The sequence below is a fragment of the Pseudophryne corroboree genome, chromosome 12, assembly GCF_028390025.1.
Source record: "Pseudophryne corroboree isolate aPseCor3 chromosome 12, aPseCor3.hap2, whole genome shotgun sequence".
In the NCBI taxonomy this organism is placed as follows: Eukaryota; Metazoa; Chordata; class Amphibia; order Anura; family Myobatrachidae; genus Pseudophryne; species Pseudophryne corroboree.
In genome coordinates, this window is record NC_086455.1 from 48565844 (window position 1) to 48585352 (window position 19509).

Sequence of the window (19509 nt, forward strand, 5' to 3'; positions counted from 1 at the left end):
ATCAAGGTACCCCTCCTACAACAGGGAAAGGGGTATTATTCCACGCTGTTTGTGGTACCGAAGCCGGACGGCTCGGTGAGACCCATTTTAAATCTGAAATCCTTGAACACTTACATAAAAAGGTTCAAGTTCAAGATGGAGTCACTCAGAGCAGTGATAGCGAACCTGGAAGAAGGGGACTATATGGTGTCTCTGGACATCAAGGATGCTTACCTCTATGTCCCAATTTGCCCTTCTCACCAAGGGTACCTCAGGTTTGTGGTACAGAACTGTCACTATCAGTTTCAGACGCTGCCGTTTGGATTGTCCACGGCACCCCGGGTCTTTACCAAGGTAATGGCCGAAATGATGATTCTTCTTCGAAGAAAAGGCGTCTTAATTATCCCTTACTTGGACGACCTCCTGATAAGGGCAAGGTCCAGAGAACAGTTAGAGGTCGGAGTAGCACTATCTCAAGTAGTACTACGACAGCACGGATGGATTCTAAATATTCCAAAATCGCAGCTGATTCCGACGACACGTCTGCTGTTCCTAGGGATGATTCTGGACATAGTACAGAAAAAGGTGTTTCTCCCGGAGGAGAAAGCCAAGGAGTTATCCGACCTAGTCAGGAACCTCCTAAGACCAGGCCATGTGTCAGTACATCAATGCACAAGGGTCCTGGGAAAGATGGTGGCTTCTTACGAAGCGATTCCATTCGGCAGATTCCACGCAAGAACTTTTCAGTGGGATCTGCTGGACAAATGGTCCGGATCGCATCTTCAAATGCATCAGCGGATAACCCTGTCTCCAAGGACAAGGGTGTCTCTCCTGTGGTGGTTACAGAGTGCTCATCTCCTAGAGGGCCGCAGATTCGGCATTCAGGATTGGGTCCTGGTGACCACGGATGCCAGCCTGAGGGGCTGGGGAGCAGTCACACAGGGAAGAAATTTCCAGGGCTTGTGGTCAAGCATGGAAACGTCACTTCACATAAATATCCTGGAACTAAGGGCCATTTACAATGCCCTAAGTCAGGCAAGACCTCTGCTTCAGGGTCAGCCGGTGTTGATCCAGTCGGACAACATCACGGCAGTCGCCCACGTAAACAGACAGGGCGGCACAAGAAGCAGGAGGGCAATGACGGAAGTGGCAAGGATTCTTCGCTGGGCGGAAAACCATGTGATAGCACTGTCAGCAGTGTTCATTCCGGGAGTGGACAACTGGGAAGCAGACTTCCTCAGCAGACACGATCTTCACCCGGGGGAGTGGGGACTTCACCCAGAAGTCTTCCACATGATTGTGAACCGTTGGGAAAAACCAAAGGTGGACATGATGGCGTCCCGCCTCAACAAAAAACTGGACAGATATTGCGCCAGGTCAAGGGACCCTCAGGCAATAGCTGTGGACGCTCTGGTAACACCGTGGGTGTACCAGTCAGTGTATGTGTTCCCTCCTCTTCCTCTCATACCAAAAGTACTGAGAATCATAAGAAGGAGAGGAGTAAAGACTATACTCGTGGCTCCGGATTGGCCAAGAAGGACTTGGTACCCGGAAATTCAAGAGATGCTCACGGAAGACCCGTGGCCTCTACCTCTAAGAAAGGACCTGCTCCAGCAGGGACCATGTCTGTTCCAAGACTTACCGCGGCTGCGTTTGACGGCATGGCGGTTGAACGCCGGATCCTGAAGGAAAAAGGCATTCCGGATGAAGTCATCCCTACCCTGATCAAAGCCAGGAAGGATGTAACCATACAACATTATCACCGTATTTGGCGTAAATATGTTGCGTGGTGCGAGGCCAGGAAGGCCCTACAGAGGAATTTCAACTGGGTCGTTTCCTGCATTTCCTGCAAACAGGACTGTCTATGGGCCTCAAATTAGGGTCCATTAAGGTTCAAATTTCGGCCCTGTCAATATTCTTCCAAAAAGAACTGGCTTCTGTTCCTGAAGTTCAGACGTTTGTCAAGGGAGTACTGCATATACAGCCTCCTTTTGTGCCTCCAGTGGCACCTTGGGATCTCAATGTAGTTTTGGGATTCCTAAAATCACATTGGTTTGAACCACTCACCACTGTGGACTTAAAATATCTCGCATGGAAAGTGGTAATGCTGTTAGCCCTGGCTTCAGCCAGGCGTGTCTCAGAATTGGCGGCTTTATCCTATAAAAGCCCTTACCTAATTTTTCATACGGACAGGGCAGAATTGAGGACTCGCCCTCAATTTCTCCCTAAGGTGGTTTCAGCATTTCACTTAAACCAGCCTATTGTGGTGCCTGCGGCTACTAGGGAGTTGGAGGATTCCAAGTTGCTGGACGTAGTCAGGGCCCTGAAAATATGTTTCCAGGACGGCTGGAGTCAGGAAATCTGATTCGCTGTTTATCCTGTATGCACCCAACAAGCTGGGTGCTCCTGCTTCTAAGCAGACGATTGCTCGTTGGATTTGTAGTACAATTCAGCTTGCACATTCTGTGGCAGGCCTGCCACAGCCTAAATCGGTAAAAGCCCATTCCACAAGGAAAGTGGGCTCATCTTGGGCGGCTGCCCGAGGGGTCTCGGCTTTACAACTTTGCCGAGCAGCTACTTGGTCAGGGGCAAACACGTTTGCTAAATTCTACAAATTTGATACCCTGGCTGAGGAGGACCTGGAGTTCTCTCATTCGGTGCTGCAGAGTCATCCGCACTCTCCCGCCCGTTTGGGAGCTTTGGTATAATCCCCATGGTCCTTTCGGAGTCCCCAGCATCCACTAGGACGTTAGAGAAAATAAGAATTTACTTACCGATAATTCTATTTCTCATAGTCCGTAGTGGATGCTGGGCGCCCATCCCAAGTGCGGATTGTCTGCATTACTTGTACATAGTTATTGTTACAAAAATCGGGTTATTGTTGTTGTGAGCCATCTTTTCAGAGGCTCCTTCTGTTATCATGCTGTTAACTGGGTTCAGATCACAAGTTGTACGGTGTGATTGGTGTGGCTGGTATGAGTCTTACCCGGGATTCAAAAATCCTTCCTTATTGTGTACGCTTGTCTGGGCACGGTATCCTAACTGAGGCTTGGAGGAGGGTCATGGGGGGAGGAGCCAGTGCACACCAGCTAGTCCTAAAGCTTTTACTTTGTGCCCAGTCTCCTGCGGAGCCGCTATCCCCCCATGGTCCTTTCGGAGTCCCCAGCATCCACTACGGACTATGAGAAATAGAATTATCGGTAAGTAAATTCTTATTTTTTCCTCAGCTATTCAGCATTAAAGTTCAAAGGAAAAGCAATTGCAGTAACATGCTGTTCACGTAAAGTTCTAGAAGGTTTTGGTTTTGAAAATCCTAAAACGACAACATCTTTCTGGTTCTGTGCATGCTCAGTTAGGCACTTAACAATGTGAATAATCTCCCATTCGCGTTAAGGGGTATATTTAACTAAAGTGGTGGTTTTTATAAATGAGATGTTGACCATGACAACCAGTGAGATTCTTGCTATTCTCTCCTAGAAGGTTGCTAGATAAATGATGAGCAGAATGTGATTGGTTGTTATGGGCAACATCTCCACTTCTAAAAAAGCACACAGCACTTTAGTAAATATAACCTTAAGTCTGCAGTGTGACAAGCACCAAGTGTATGTCCAGTCTCCCAAAAGTGTATAAATTAATTAAAATGTGTACATAGGCTTTATATTAGTCTGTATAGATTTACATTTTATGCATCAACCACATAAATATAAATGTATACAGACTACTATGAAGCCCGTGTACACATTTTATTCAATTTAGACACTTTTGGGAGGCTGGAGCTGGGCATACACTTGCCGCTCGTTTCAAGATCCTGCAGGGACTTGTGGGAAATTTTCCCTCTGTCTCTGCTGTTTTCGTGAGATTTAAGGAATTTCTTCATATAATGCCTTACTTTATATTCATTATATAGAGTAAAGATTTATCGGGAACGTTTGGATGCTTGCTGAATAGCGTAAAACGTTAAATCACAATAGAGAGCAATGGATTGTTCCCTACTGTGCGATATTTAGCGAGATGGGTGTTAACGGAGAAGATAATTGGGTTACATTAAAAATGTGGAAACGCTGGTTTCCACATTTTTAGCAAGAAAAAAAAAAGTCTTGAATAAAGCCCTTTTATCTGTTACAATACACCTATTTATTTGATTCTCCCTTTGTCTAATACGATACAGATTGAATAATTGTGGCGGTATAATTTAGCCACTTTGAAAGGGCCATGAAGTCTTTTTGCAGAGGTTTCATTTTCCTACAGCTCACTGGTAAATAAGCTCTCACGGGCAGGGCCCTCCTTCCTCATGATCCTCCCCAGAACTTTCCTTGCTTCCAGTCCTCCTTGTCCCCCGTGTCTTGGTCCCATTCGACTCTGATTCTGTGTGCTCACCACTCATTGGGTACAGTCCCACTGAGTGATGAATTGTCTTCCCCTCCCCGTGACTCACTTCCACTTGCCCGTCAAGACACAGTGAGTTACCCAACCTCGCCACCTATCAGTGCCTTACCTAGTTTGTCAGCTCATTGCTCTGTTATTCCTAAAATATGCTAACTTACATGTACTGTAACTATTATGTTCTGTTTCAGTGGTAGCTATATCCAGCAAGTGCTTTTTATCCGTTACTAGGCACAACTGAGCAAAGAAACCATGGAAGTTAGAGTGCTTTTTAAAAAGTCTATTTTTATAGCGGTAATGACCAAGTTTAAGTTGCTCTACGTTTATGCATAACTTGAATGTTTTTTTTTTTTTTTTTCTGGGGTAGAAAAAGAAAAACAAGCCGTTTAACCCACCAACGCGTAGGAACTGGGAGAGCAATTACTTTGGCAAGCCCCTTCATGAGCTGGTAAGCCCAGAGAGGCCGATTCCCGTCTTTGTGAAGAAGTGCGTGGACTTCATTGAAGAGTCAGGTATGGATCCATAAGTGCATGTCAAATTCTTATTTGTTTTAACTTTGTTTTCTGTTGCCATCAGTTATAAATCAGGACTGATACTTCCACTAGAGTGCCCATTACTTCTAGTTGTACTAGGTAGCATATGGCGATCTATAGTACATAGCTACCTGGTGTACAATTCAGCACTGGGAAGATGCAATATACAGTAAACGGAGATTGGTAAAAAATGTACAGAAGCTTACACCATAATATTTCTGTCTCTCTTTGGGTGTGGAATAGGTGTTAGGCATTCATAATGGCGATATTCAGCATGTCGCAAGAATGTCGACATTGCAAATCTCAACAGGGTCCAAGTCGGCATTTTCCATGTCAGCATTCACTCTGTCAACATTGACATTATGGTGAAATGCATGTCGACGGTGGGATTGTCCACCATACTATCGAAACCCAACCCTTACGCCGATATGTTCATAATCTAGGCATGTATATTGTTGTCATTTTATGAGTGTAGAGATTCTGAGTGTTGATCATGTGACTACACTCTGTCTCCTCTCTCTCTCTCTCTCTCTCTCTCTCTCTCTCTCTGTGTTTGCTGGGCAGACAATGTGCCCAAAGTAAAATTCTGGCTCTATAGCAGTTTTAGTCATCCCCAGGGGTCAATAATTGTGTATCAAATTGGGAGTGATACCAGTAACTCCAAATGTCATGATATTTGCACTATCCCCTCTTGAAGGCATAGTGATCACTGGTGTGTACCTTCCATGTTTGACTAAAGTTGTAATCCTTTCCCACAGATGAGCCATTGAAGACCAGTCCTCTCCTACGTTGCCTGTAGCATCATAGTATATGTTTACATACATTGGCTTGTTTGACAGTGGACAGTAACTTCTACAACTATTATACGTAATGTTAACACATCATGTTCTAGTAATAAAATAAGAGTGAAAAAAGTCTAAGCACAAAGGGGAATTCAATTAGATTCGGGACTTTATTGCGTGTTTAAAGGGTGGTAGACTAGGATTTTAACGCCCGGTTCTATTCGGTTAGAGTCCCTTTTTCTCATCCCAGGATAAATTCCCAGACCTGTGGGTTAACACGGTCGCTGCGTCCGAAATTGGGCTATTTATCGGGGAATTCTTATTGAGCCTTCTCAGGCTCTGATAAAAATTCCTGTTAACTGCAGTCTGCGGGCTCCCTTTGGAGCTAATTGAATAGCCCCACTACTTCAATTAGCCAGCTGTAAATTGATGTGGCTAATTGAATTTCCCCCTAAGCTATAACAGGAGCAGAGTCTACAAAATCCTTCTGGCGGTGAAAATATTAATATGAGTTGCTGTATGCTGATTTTATCTGTAGCCTGGAAGACTAAAACAAAAAAAGAAAAAAAATATGATGTTTTGTTTGTATATGGAGAAGGTGGTTTCTGCTTTCTGTTCTACCTTGCTAAGATGATGCAGTAGACACTGGCAACTTCTAGAAAATATTTAAGAATTTGTGTCTAGTTTGTTTGGTGAGTTTAGTAACCACTTTACAATTGTTTGTAGGCAATGTTTTAACCATGTTTAGTAACAACTTTACAATTGTTTGTACGCAGCGTTTTATGTATATTGTGCATACGGAAACTATTAGTTGTGGTTATGGCCCAGGAATAATCAGACTAAGAACACAATTCCAGAATGATATTGGGGACTTGTATATTTAGTCTTCACATTGGCTCAAATTATAAGAATGGAAAAACATACCCAAATTTAAGATCCAACTAATTTGTTCCGTAACCTGTACTCATATCATTGTCAAAGTAGGAATGGCATCATAAGGCTCTTGAAAGTATTTACTATTTAAATGCAGTAAAACATGCATCAAGCATTAGAACATTTGTTGACACTCCTAATATTGAACATATCAAAAATGATTGGATAGTGTGAAATGACTGTATGTTTGCGCTTACGATAGCTGATAAGTAATTACAAAGTGTGAACTAGAGACTGTAACCTCTGGAGAGCTGCGTGGGCTGTAAATGGGCTGTACACATTCCGGCTAATGGTCAGATAAGCATCGCACATAATTCTGTGCTGGGTTGTGATGTTGGTTACCATGATGTGCCGCTGCTTCCACCGGTTCTTGGACACCGCTATCGCTGCTAATGGAATTGCCTCTCACAGTCAACTGTATTCATGAGAATCCTGCCATATATACTGTATATAGAAGCCAAAAAAAGTCAGATGGAAAATACCTTTTTTTTAAATTTCTAATATTTATTTTAATTCTAGAAAATAGACTTACGCAAAAAGTACCATATTCAAAATATGACATAATATAACAAGGTACAGTATCGATTATATTGGCACCTCTTTTAATCCAGACTCTTCAGGTGCCGGGGGGGTGGGGGGGGGGTTTAGTTGCAGGAGGGCTTAGTTAGTCAGCGTCGGGGAGACGGGCTGCAGGAGGTTTAGGTGCTGCTGGGGGGAAGGGGGAGTTGGGCTGCAGGGTAGAATTAGGCTGGGGGGGGGGGGGGGGGTGTCAGGATGCCGCTGATACCATTGATAATCTGGCAAATTGGGGTATTCTGGCACAGTGCCAGAACCAGCCATGTCAGCTTATCGCTGTTGTACCTGTATTGAAAACACATATGTCATTATAATGCCTTTTCAGACAGCTTCTAAAAGTCTTGCATCAACTAATGCCAGGTACACACTGCAATAACAATGGCATGATATAGTGTTTCCGCGCAAATTGGTTGTACGCGATATCTTCTGGTTGGCCATACTGCATGGTCAATCAGAAGATATAATTAACAAATGGCATGCTACATCAGCCCATCGTACCACTGCATCGTGAATTGTGTACACATGGTACGATATATCGGCCGGGAACACATTGTACCTGGCCTAACTGTGGCTAAAATATTGCTCGCTCAGTAATACATTACAGCCCGAATATTCCTGATATTGATTCGGAAGGTGGAATTGACTGATGTGACAGCCCTCATCTTTGCCGCAGCAATCGCGAGTCGATTTACGCAACTAGAGTGCCTGTGAATGTGCGTGGGCACTGCACACGCACCTGCGATCCATAAAATCTCCCGGTGCATACGTTTCTGTAATCTGGTTTCAGGCAGGTGCAAATAATCTCAATGCATTCGACCACGCGATCCGTTCGCTGCAAAGCTTGAGGCTGGGCACATCTGTAGGTTCACGTCTAGAATGTCTCTAAAAGAATGGAAAAGAAACTGTCCTTGAAGTTGTATAAAAGCAGCTATCTTGATGTGAAGGGTATAGTCCTACATAATGTAATTACTAAGCTGTCACTCTGTAGACTATTGCTAACAAGAGGGAAGTCTGACTGCTAGTGTGGATGCTCTGCCAAGATACCAGGTGCCTTCTGCAGAGATTACAATAAATATGGCTGAATCCTCTATGTTGTAGAGTCTTGTTGTACAGTCTGTAGATGTACCAAGTATCTGACCAGCAGCAATTACACTGTTTATCCTCAGTCTTACAAATAGACATTTATCAGTTTATTATTTTGTAACCCTTGTTACTGTTAGCACCTGCGGTACAGGTCTGTATTTTTATTTTCCAGTAAATTTTCTGTAAAGCAATTGGAAAATGGATTCCGCGCCACGCAACATGCCACCGGAACATTGCTGCGATGTTTGACTGCACACATTTGGCTGAATTGAATTGCCGCGTATATCGCTTCGCTTTTTTGCTCATTAGTAGAATTATGAATCACTAGACACTGAAGCTGACAAAGTCTTTTGGCATTTTCGGAAAGGGCCACCAGTGGCTACAGCAGCATTAACGTTGACTGATTAATTGGCTGACTTTTTACAAAGTAATAACTTAATATTTTAGGTACATTTTGTTTTCTTTCAGCAAGACGAGCCCCACAATACACTGAAACATAAAACAAAGTTATATAGAACGGTGATATTAAATAAAACCAGTGGTTTAATGTTGTGAAGCACATGGTACAGATAGTGTCTGCAGCACACGGCTGCTGTTAACCCCTTTTTATATTGGATCTTTCTATGAAGTGGCATTTTACCCCCACTTCTTTTCATTCTACCAGCTAAACTCCGCCAGCCTCTTAGTAACTTGTCCTATAAGGCCACCATCTGTTGTCAGAGCACTTTGAAGGTGTTCTGGCAATACGTTGGCTATTAATGCGGCAGGGAATGTGTTAACTACCTTTAGATACCATTTAAATCTGCTGTTCTGTACCTTGCAGCTATTCCAATTGAAGAAGGTGTTAAAGAACTGTTGGTTCTGTGTGAAGTATTTGGTAGGCAACACAAGCTGTGTTGTTAGAGCCCAGCCACACGCCGCTCTGCTGAAGCAGATGCCGTCCCAGTCACCCAGCTTAAATAAATAGAGGGTTCATCTGTTGCAAATACTTTGTCACGCCATGCCTAGGACTACTGCCTGAGAATGTTTGTTTGATACTTACCGCTGTTGCGTACATTGCGTTTCTCTGATTTTTCATTATAATATTTAAACTGGGTTGTTAAATCGTCCCCCTTTCTCTCGATTGTTATAAGTCGGGGGTTCCCAAACGCTGTCCTCAAGGCACCCTAATGTTCCAGGTTTTAAGGATAACAATGCTTCGAGCACATGTGAATTAATCAGTGCCTTAGTTTGAATTGACCATCTGCTCAGCCATGGAAAGCCTTAAAACCTGGACTGTTATGTTACGGTGGCTTGAGAACCGTGTTTGGGAACCACTGTTACAACTGATTAATTCCGTATCTGACCTTTTTAATGTTCCTGTTAGAAATGTGTTGAATCCACCGACCTAACTGTGTGGAGTTTGTATATTCTCCCTATGCTTGCGTGGGTTTTCTCTGTGTTCTCCGGTTTTCTCCCACAGTCCAAAAATATACTGGTTGGTTAATCGGCTCCCAGCAAATATGAACGCCAGTGTGTAGATGTGAGCATATACATGTGTTTAGGGCAGGCTGGATGGGCCAAGTGGTTCTCAACTGCCATCAAATTCTGTGTTTCTAATGATGTGCTATTCTGTACTCATTACTGTAAATAAGGGTATTAGAAGTCACAAAGAGTTTAATGCTGGTATAAGTATTCTTTCAGGCCGTGAAACTCCACAGCTGATGTCTTATATTCATCGTTTACAGTAACGAGCATATCATTCCTTTTTGTAATGCAGTTTGTTTTTAACAGCAGCCTCTGAGCCTCTGCAATGTCTTGTGAGTCCCTCACAGAGTCAGGCAGATTATGAGATGGAAGTGTAGCATTTTCCCCATATCAGGAACAGCTCAGGAAAGAGGAGAATTTTGTCACCGCACACTGTGGGTCACATGATCTATAGCATTGGCTACTAATCTAAAGTATCTCGCAAGAGAAAATATTCTTAATAATGTCCTATGATGAAATATCTGGACTTTGTAGCGAACTCTGTTAGGGAATTTAATTCCTTTTTTTCTTGTCCTACTGTGTATGTTGTCAAATGCAGTGTTGTAGATTTCTTTTTTTTTATGTGTGTGCACACTCAAAATAAGTACACCAACAGTTGGAAAGTGCTCTAAAAAAAGGTTTTTGAGGTGCTTCTATGCATTATTGTGGAGCAACCTGAGAAATATTTTTAACAGGAACCACAAACAATTCCAAAGAACAGACAATATACAAAAAAAATCAAAATGTAGCGCTCAGGAGCTCACACTTGAACACTTCCCTTAATGATTTTTATGGGATGCGTCTTGAAATTCTCTCCAATTCCTCACGGAATGTCCTCGTACATGCAAGAGAAAACAAATATGCACCGAGATCCTCGTGTATTACTTCCAGGTGATTTGTATAGGGAGAGTGACTATACAAATCACCTGGAAGTAATAAACGAGGATCTCGGTGCACGCATCCCATAAAAATCATTAAGGGAAGTGTTCCAAGTGTGAGCGCCTAAGTTGGAAAGTGTGTTCATGAAACTTTATATTTCTCTTGCATGCAGTGATTTTAAGTTCTTAAGGGCTCTACACACACTGGCCGATGTGTGCGTCCGATATCAACAATCTAGTTCAGTAATGAACGAGAAATTGTTCATATCTTTTAGTGTGTAGGCACCAACGACGAACGATGCGCGGCCCCGCGCTCGTTCATCATAGGTGTTGACTCGTTTATGCCTGCAAGCCAATATGGACAATATTGTCCACGTTAGTATGCAAGGCTCTGGGGCCGGGTGACGTCAGGGAGTGAAGAACCCCATCCCCGTCACCCTCATCTCCGGCGCTGGGTCGTCTGTCGGGCACCTGGCTAATGTGTAGGGGCTATTACTATGGGTTGTGATTTCTTATCTGTGGCATGTGTTCACAGGGGATGCAGTCAATTTACCTCCAATCAAAATCCCGACAGTCGAAATCCTGACAGCAATTGACCGATGGTCAAAATACCGACATGGACAAAATGCCAACATGTCAAAATGCCGACATGATTTTTTCATTGAAACCGACTTGTTCATACTTTTACTATCCCAGTGGACCTGGAGGGGGAATATAATAGTGTGCTGAGCGCAGTGAGGCACCGCGCCCGAAGCATGGCGAGCGCAGCGGTACACTTTTATATGGTGTCCATGTCGACATACACACACACACACACACACAAAAACAATGAAAAATGCATGTCGTTTTTTTTACCTGTCTGCATTTTACATGTCAGTATTTTGACTGTCTGTCAGTTGCTTTTGGGATTTCGACCGGAGGTATTTCATACCGATCCCGTTCACAGAATAAGATTAATGCTTGGTGTTTTTAGGCGAGTGCTGCATAACTCATGGTGGCTTCCTGAGGTCTCTGCACATGGACTTGTTAAGGCCTTCAGTTCTCTAGCTTGGTTTGATACTGTACTTAAAGAAAAACTGTATTAGTTTTTATTATTATTGATCTCTGTACTTACTATTGGGTGAAATTTTTGTGCTTGCTGCACACAAAACATTTAGGGGGAGAGTCAAATGTTTGAGAAGTCGGTTGGGTGTGTGTTTTCCCCTGTCTATTAGATAGGAAAAAACAGACTCCCAACTGACTTTTCAAACATTTGAATCTCCCCCTTATTGTCTGAGTGTACATGACAAAAGAGGAAAACCTAAGCTTGTGCATACCATCACTTCCAGCCAAGTAATAGTGTCATCTTTCCCAAACACAGCTTAGTATAAAGTAGGCAGAACATGCAGTCAGTATTTATTGTGATTGATGCTAAGAATAAAGTATGCATTACTATTACATTTGTTGTGATTCCTCTCTTTAATCTTAGTGTCTATTAAATTGATAGTATTAGTGGTGCAGTAATCTTGTACTAAATGACTGCACTCAGCGTGCTGCTAACGAACCCTTGCTGTGTGTTTCTCCATACTGTATAATCTGTGTTAGAGTAAAATGAAGTTTCTTTATGGCAGATTATCTACTTTATTCTGTGGTAGACAGTGTTATCCTATTCCTTTGTGTAGGAAAATTAGATTTAAAGTGTTGGTGCGTAGATTTTGGCCTATGCATGTAACAGTATATTGTATTATTATGGGATTATCACACATTTAATAATGGGGTAGGTGAACAAACAAGGTACAATCATTGTCACTCTGGTGATAGGTTGTATCTGCCAGCAGACTATGGGGCTAACTCAATCAGCAGTAAAATCACGGTTATTTACAGTCATTGCTGGCTTTGCCGCCTTGGCATCTTTTTGGCCACAAAAATACCGTATACGCGCTCCCACAATTTGCGAAGTCAATTTAAAAATTACGAAAACCAGATTTCTGTGAAAATTTGTGCCAAAAGTGAAAAATGGGTACATTTGCCTGTATTCCCCCAAAAAAGCTAAACTAACATTGGGTAACAGTATAGACGTTTATTATTGGTTATAATAAAAGTATTTCTGGTACTTAAATTGGGTCAAATGGTTGTTGTATGCATTTTTTTTTTTTTTTTTAATGATAGAAAGCTATTTATTTTTTTTGCAGCAAAATAAGTGCACTCATTGAATTTGGGGTTAAAAAAAAGTTGGTATAAGTATATTTTTGGGTCATTTTAGGGGACTTTAAAAAAAATTATGGAAACAGACCGATTACTCCCACCTAAAGTCTAGAAACACTTGTCCCACTCACAGAGCACTCCAATATACCTATCCCATATTTCTCTATCGTCCTAAGTGGATGCTGGGGTTCCTGAAAGGACCATGGGGAATAGCGGCTCCGCAGGAGACAGGGCACAAAAAAGTAAAGCTTTACTAGGTCAGGTGGTGTGCACTGGCTCCTCCCCCTATGACCCTCCTCCAGACTCTAGTTAGATTTTGTGCCCGAACGAGAAGGGTGCAATCTAGGTGGCTCTCCTAAAGAGCTGCTTAGAGAAAGTTTAGTTTAGGTTTTTTTCTTTACAGTGAGTCCTGCTGGCAACAGGATCACTGCAACGTGGGACTTAGGGGGAAAGTAGTAAACTCACCTGCATGCAGAGTGGATTTGCTGCTTGGCTACTGGACACCATTAGCTCCAGAGGGATCGAACACAGGCCCAGCCGTGGAGTCCGGTCCCGGAGCCGCGCCGCCGACCCCCTTGCAGATGCTGAAGCGTGAAGAGGTCCGGAAACCGGCGGCTGAAGACTCCTCAGTCTTCATAAGGTAGCGCACAGCACTGCAGCTGTGCGCCATTTTCCTCTCAGCACACTTCACTGGGCAGTCACTGAGGGTGCAGAGCGCTGGGGGGGGGCGCTCTGAGAGGCAAATATAAACCTTATACAAGGCTAAAAATACCTCACATATAGCCCATAGGGGCTATATGGAGATATTTAACCCCTGCCTGACTGGAAAAATAGCGGGAGAAGAACCCGCCGAAAAAGGGGCGGGGCCTATCTCCTCAGCACACGGCGCCATTTTCTGTCACAGCTCCGCTGGTCAGAACGGCTCCCAGGTCTCTCCCCTGCACTGCACTACAGAAACAGGGTAAAACAGAGAGGGGGGGCACATTAATGGCTATATATATATATATTAAAGCAGCTATAAGGGAGCACTTAATATAAGGATATCCCTTGTATATATAGCGCTTTGTGGTGTGTGCTGGCAGACTCTCCCTCTGTCTCCCCAAAAGGGCTAGTGGGTCCTGTCTTCATTAGAGCATTCCCTGTGAGTTTGCGGTGTGTGTCGGTACGTGGTGTCGACATGTATGAGGACGATATTGGTGTGGAGGCGGAGCAATTGCCAAATATGCAGATGTCACCCCCCAGGGGGTCGACACCAGAATGGATGCCTTTATTTGTGGAATTACGTGATGGTTTATCTTCCCTTAAACAGTCAGTTGAGGACATGAGGCGGCCGGACAATCAATTAATGCCTGTCCAGGCGCCTCAAACACCGTCAGGGGCTGTAAAACGCCCTTTGCCTCAGTCGGTCGACACAGACCCAGACACGGGCACTGATTCCAGTGACGACGGTAGAAATTCAAACGTATTTTCCAGTAGGGCCACACGTTATATGATTTTGGCAATGAAGGAGACGTTACATTTAGCTGATACTACAGATACCGTAAAACAGGGTATTATGTATGGTGTGAAAAAACTACAAACAGTTTTTCCTGAATCAGAAGAATTAAATGACGTGTGTGATGAAGCGTGGGTTGCTCCTGATAAAAAGTTGATAATTTCAAAAAAGTTATTGGCATTATACCCTTTCCCGCCAGAGGTTAGGGCGCGCTGGGAAACACCCCCTAAGGTGGACAAGGCGCTCACACGCTTATCCAAACAAGTGGCGTTACCCTCTCCTGAGACGGCCGCACTTAAGGATCCATCAGATAGAAAGATGGAAGTTATTCAAAAGAATATATACACACATGCAGGTGTTATACTACGACCAGCTATAGCAACTGCCTGGATGTGCAGTGCTGGAGTAGTTTGGTCAGAATCCCTGATTGAAAATATTGATACCCTAGATAGGGACAATGTTTTACTGTCGTTAGAACAAATAAAGGATGCATTTATCTATATGCGTGATGCACAGAGGGATATTTGCACACTGGCATCTCGGGTGAGTGCTATGTCCATTTCAGCCAGAAGAGCCTTATGGACACGACAGTGGACAGGCGATGCGGATTCAAAACGTCACATGGAGGTTTTGCCGTATAAAGGGGAGGAGTTATTTGGAGTTGGTCTATCAGACTTGGTGGCCACGGCTACTGCCGGGAAATCCACTTTTTTACCTCAAGTCACTCCCCAACAGAGAAAGGCACCGACCTTTCAACCGCAGCCTTTTCGCTCCTACAAAAATAAGAGAGCAAAGGGCTTGTCGTACCTGCCACGAGGCAGAGGAAGAGGGAAGAGACACCAACAGGCAGCTCCTTCCCAGGAACAGAAGCCCTCCCCGGCTCCTGCAAAAACCTCAGCATGACGCTGGGGCCTCTCAAGCGGACTCGGGGACAGTGGGGGGCCGTCTCAAAAATTACAGCGCGCAGTGGGCTCACTCGCAGGTAGACCCCTGGATCCTGCAGATAATATCTCAGGGGTACAGGTTGGAATTAGAGACGGATCCTCCTCATCGTTTCCTGAAGTCTGCCTTACCAACCGTCTCTTCCGAAAGGGAGAGGGTGTTGGAAGCCATTCACAAGCTGTACGCTCAGCAGGTGATAGTCAAAGTACCCCTATTACAACAAGGAAAGGGGTATTATTCCACTCTATTTGTGGTACCGAAGCCGGATGGCTCGGTAAGGCCTATTCTAAATCTGAAGTCCTTGAACCTCTACATAAAAAAGTTCAAGTTCAAGATGGAGTCACTCAGAGCAGTGATAGCGAACCTGGAAGAAGGGGACTTTATGGTATCCTTGGACATCAAGGATGCGTATCTACACGTTCCGATTTACCCCGCACACCAGGGGTACCTCAGGTTCATTGTTCAAAACTGTCACTATCAGTTTCAGACGCTGCCGTTCGGATTGTCCACGGCGCCTCGGGTCTTTACCAAGGTAATGGCCGAGATGATGATTCTTCTTCGAAGAAAAGGCGTATTAGTTATCCCATACTTGGACGATCTCCTAATAAGGGCAAGGTCCAGAGAACAGCTGGAGACAGCTTTAGCACTATCTCAAGAGGTGCTAAGACAACAAGGGTGGATTCTGAATATTCCAAAATCCCATTTAATCCCGACAACTCGTCTGCTGTTCCTAGGAATGATTCTGGACACGGTTCAGAAAAAGGTTTTCCTTCCAGAGGAAAAAGCCAAGGAGTTATCCGATCTGGTCAGGAACCTCCTAAAACCAGGAAAAGTGTCAGTACATCAATGCACAAGAGTCCTGGGAAAAATGGTGGCTTCTTACGAAGCAATTCCATTCGGCAGATTCCATGCAAGAATATTCCAAAGGGATCTGTTGGACAAATGGTCAGGGTCGCATCTGCAGATGCACCTGCGAATAACCCTGTCACCAAAGACAAGGGTGTCACTTCTGTGGTGGTTGCAGAAGGCTCACCTATTAGAAGGCCGCAGATTCGGCATTCAGGATTGGATCCTGGTGACCACGGACGCCAGCCTGAGAGGCTGGGGAGCAGTCACACAAGGAAGAAACTTCCAGGGAGTATGGACGAGTCTGGAAAAGTCTCTTCACATAAACATTCTGGAACTAAGAGCAATCTACAATGCTCTAAGCCAGGCGGAACTTCTCCTGCAAGGAAAGCCGGTGTTGATTCAGTCGGACAACATCACGGCGGTCGCCCATGTAAACAGGCAGGGCGGCACAAGAAGCAGGAGTGCAATGGCAGAAGCTGCCAAGATTCTTCGCTGGGCGGAGAATCACGTGATAGCACTGTCAGCAGTGTTCATCCCGGGCGTGGACAACTGGGAAGCAGACTTCCTCAGCAGACACGATCTTCATCCGGGAGAGTGGGGTCTACATCCAGAAGTCTTCAACATGTTAATAGACCGTTGGGAAAGACCAATTGTAGACATGATGGCGTCTCGCCTCAACAAAAAACTGGACAAATATTGCGCCAGGTCAAGAGATCCACAGGCAATAGCTGTGGACGCACTGGTAACTCCTTGGGTGTACCAGTCAGTGTATGTGTTTCCTCCTCTGCCGCTCATACCAAAGGTATTGAAGATCATACGGCAAAGAAGAGTAAGAACAATACTAGTGGTTCCGGATTGGCCGAGAAGGACTTGGTATCCGGAACTTCAAGAGATGATCACGGACGAACCGTGGCCTCTACCTCTGAGAAGGGACCTGCTACAGCAGGGTCCCTGTCCTTTTCAAGACTTACCGCGGCTGCGTTTGACGGCATGGCGGTTGAACGCCAGATCCTAAAAGGGAAAGGCATTCCAGAAGAAGTCATTCCTACCTTGATTAAGGCACGGAAGGAAGTCACCGTGAAACATTATCACCGCATTTGGCGAAAATATGTAGCGTGGTGCGAGGATCGGAGGGTTCCGACGGAGGAATTCCAACTGGGTCGTTTCCTACATTTCCTGCAATCAGGATTATCTATGGGTCTCAAATTGGGATCCATTAAGGTTCAAATTTCGGCCCTGTCAATATTCTTCCAAAAAGAATTGGCCTCTGTCCCTGAGGTCCAGACTTTTGTCAAGGGAGTACTGCATATACAGCCTCCTGTGGTGCCTCCGGTGGCACCGTGGGATCTAAATGTAGTTTTAGATTTCCTCAAATCCCATTGGTTTGAACCATTGAAAAAGGTGGATTTGAAATATCTCACATTGAAAGTGACTATGTTACTAGCCCTGGCCTCTGCCAGGAGAGTATCTGAATTGGCGGCTTTATCTTATAAAAGTCCTTATCTAATCTTCCATTCGGATAGGGCAGAACTGCGGACTCGTCCGCATTTTCTCCCTAAAGTGGTATCAGCATTTCATCTGAACCAACCTATTGTGGTGCCTGCGGCCACTAGCGACTTGGAGGACTCCAAGTTGTTGGACGTTGTCAGAGCCTTAAAAATATACATTGCAAGGACGGCTGGAGTCAGAAAATCTGACTCGCTGTTTATATTGTATGCACCCAACAAGTTGGGCGCACCTGCTTCTAAGCAGTCGATTGCTCGTTGGATTTGTAACACAATTCAACTTGCACATTCTGTGGCAGGCCTGCCACAGCCTAAAACTGTAAAAGCCCACTCCACAAGGAAGGTGGGCTCATCTTGGGCGGCTGCCCGAGGGGTCTCGGCATTACAACTCTGCCGAGCAGCTACGTGGTCGGGGGAGAACACGTTTGTAAAATTTTACAAATTTGATACCCTGGCAAAGGAGGACCTGGAGTTCTCTCATTCGGTGCTGCAGAGTCATCCGCACTCTCCCGCCCGTTTGGGAGCTTTGGTATAATCCCCATGGTCCTTTCAGGAACCCCAGCATCCACTTAGGACGATAGAGAAAATAAGAATTTACTTACCGATAATTCTATTTCTCGGAGTCCGTAGTGGATGCTGGGCGCCCATCCCAAGTGCGGATTATCTGCAATACTTGTACATAGTTATTGTTAACTAATTCGGGTTATTGTTAAGGAGCCATCTTTAAGAGGCCCTTTCTGTTGTCATACTGTTAACTGGGTTTAGATCACAAGTTGTACGGTGTGATTGGTGTGGCTGGTATGAGTCTTACCCGGGATTCAAAATGCCTCCCTTATTGTGTATGCTCGTCCGGGCACAGTACCTAACTGGAGTCTGGAGGAGGGTCATAGGGGGAGGAGCCAGTGCACACCACCTGACCTAGTAAAGCTTTACTTTTTTGTGCCCTGTCTCCTGCGGAGCCGCTATTCCCCATGGTCCTTTCAGGAACCCCAGCATCCACTACGGACTCCGAGAAATAGAATTATCGGTAAGTAAATTCTTATTTTTGTACCCCAATATCCATCTTTTTGCACTTTTTAACCCCAAAATGACATGTCCTTATTGGCCAGTTAAGAATAGTTAAAAACTTTAAAAGTGCCTAATTAGTCATTCAGAGGGGTGTTCCAGGGGCTCTGAACTAAATCCCGACATTTTTAATTTAAAATAGGGATTTTCCCCACGTTAATCACTTGCTCAGAGTTGGTGAATTAAAATTTGCTGTCAAATTACGGTGAAACAGTTTTCGCTGACAACTGAATAATCACGTTTCACCATATGGGGTAAATGAGCTTTTTTTACAGTAAAAGTTGAATTCGGCCCTTAAGGAGCGATGTATTAAATATTATAAAGAGTGGGCTAGTGGAGAAGTTGACAATAGCAACCAAGCAGCTTCCATCAGTGTATGGCGTATACTTGATAAATGCTTGGTAGAAGCGATTTGGTTGCTGTGGGCAATTACTCCACTTGTATCAGACCTCCGGAAGAATGGAGAAGTGGTCTTCTGACTTCCTTTATTTAAATGCATTTATTTTTTAATATTAACATTCGGTCAGGGTTTGCTGGTTTAAACCAGATGTTTTGTTTTATTGAAAGATGTAAAATAAATCATATCAAAGTCTAATGATTGGATTGTTAATGTTAGAAAGCATTGAAAAAGGGTTGATCATGGTGTCAAATGGGATCCGGTCTGAAGATCGACAGTGTCTAGGTCGACAGTGTCGAGGTCGACAATGTTTAGGTCGACCACTATTGGTCGACGGGTTCTAGGTCGACATGTTCTAGGTCGACAGGTCAAAAGGATGACATGAGTTTTTAAAAAAAATAAATCTTTTTTTTTTTTAA

The 19509-nt window shown here is 44.3% G+C and overlaps 1 protein-coding gene across 1 annotated transcript in view; it reads left to right on the forward strand.

Moving 5' to 3' along the window:
* The window catches only part of ARHGAP5 (Rho GTPase activating protein 5), a 157079-nt gene that overhangs the window by 103085 nt on the left and 34485 nt on the right, over positions 1-19509 (forward strand). The window contains exon 3 of the mRNA XM_063947472.1: positions 4730-4874. Within this exon, the coding sequence (XP_063803542.1) occupies positions 4730-4874 (145 nt within the window). The remainder of the gene's footprint in view (positions 1-4729; positions 4875-19509) is intronic.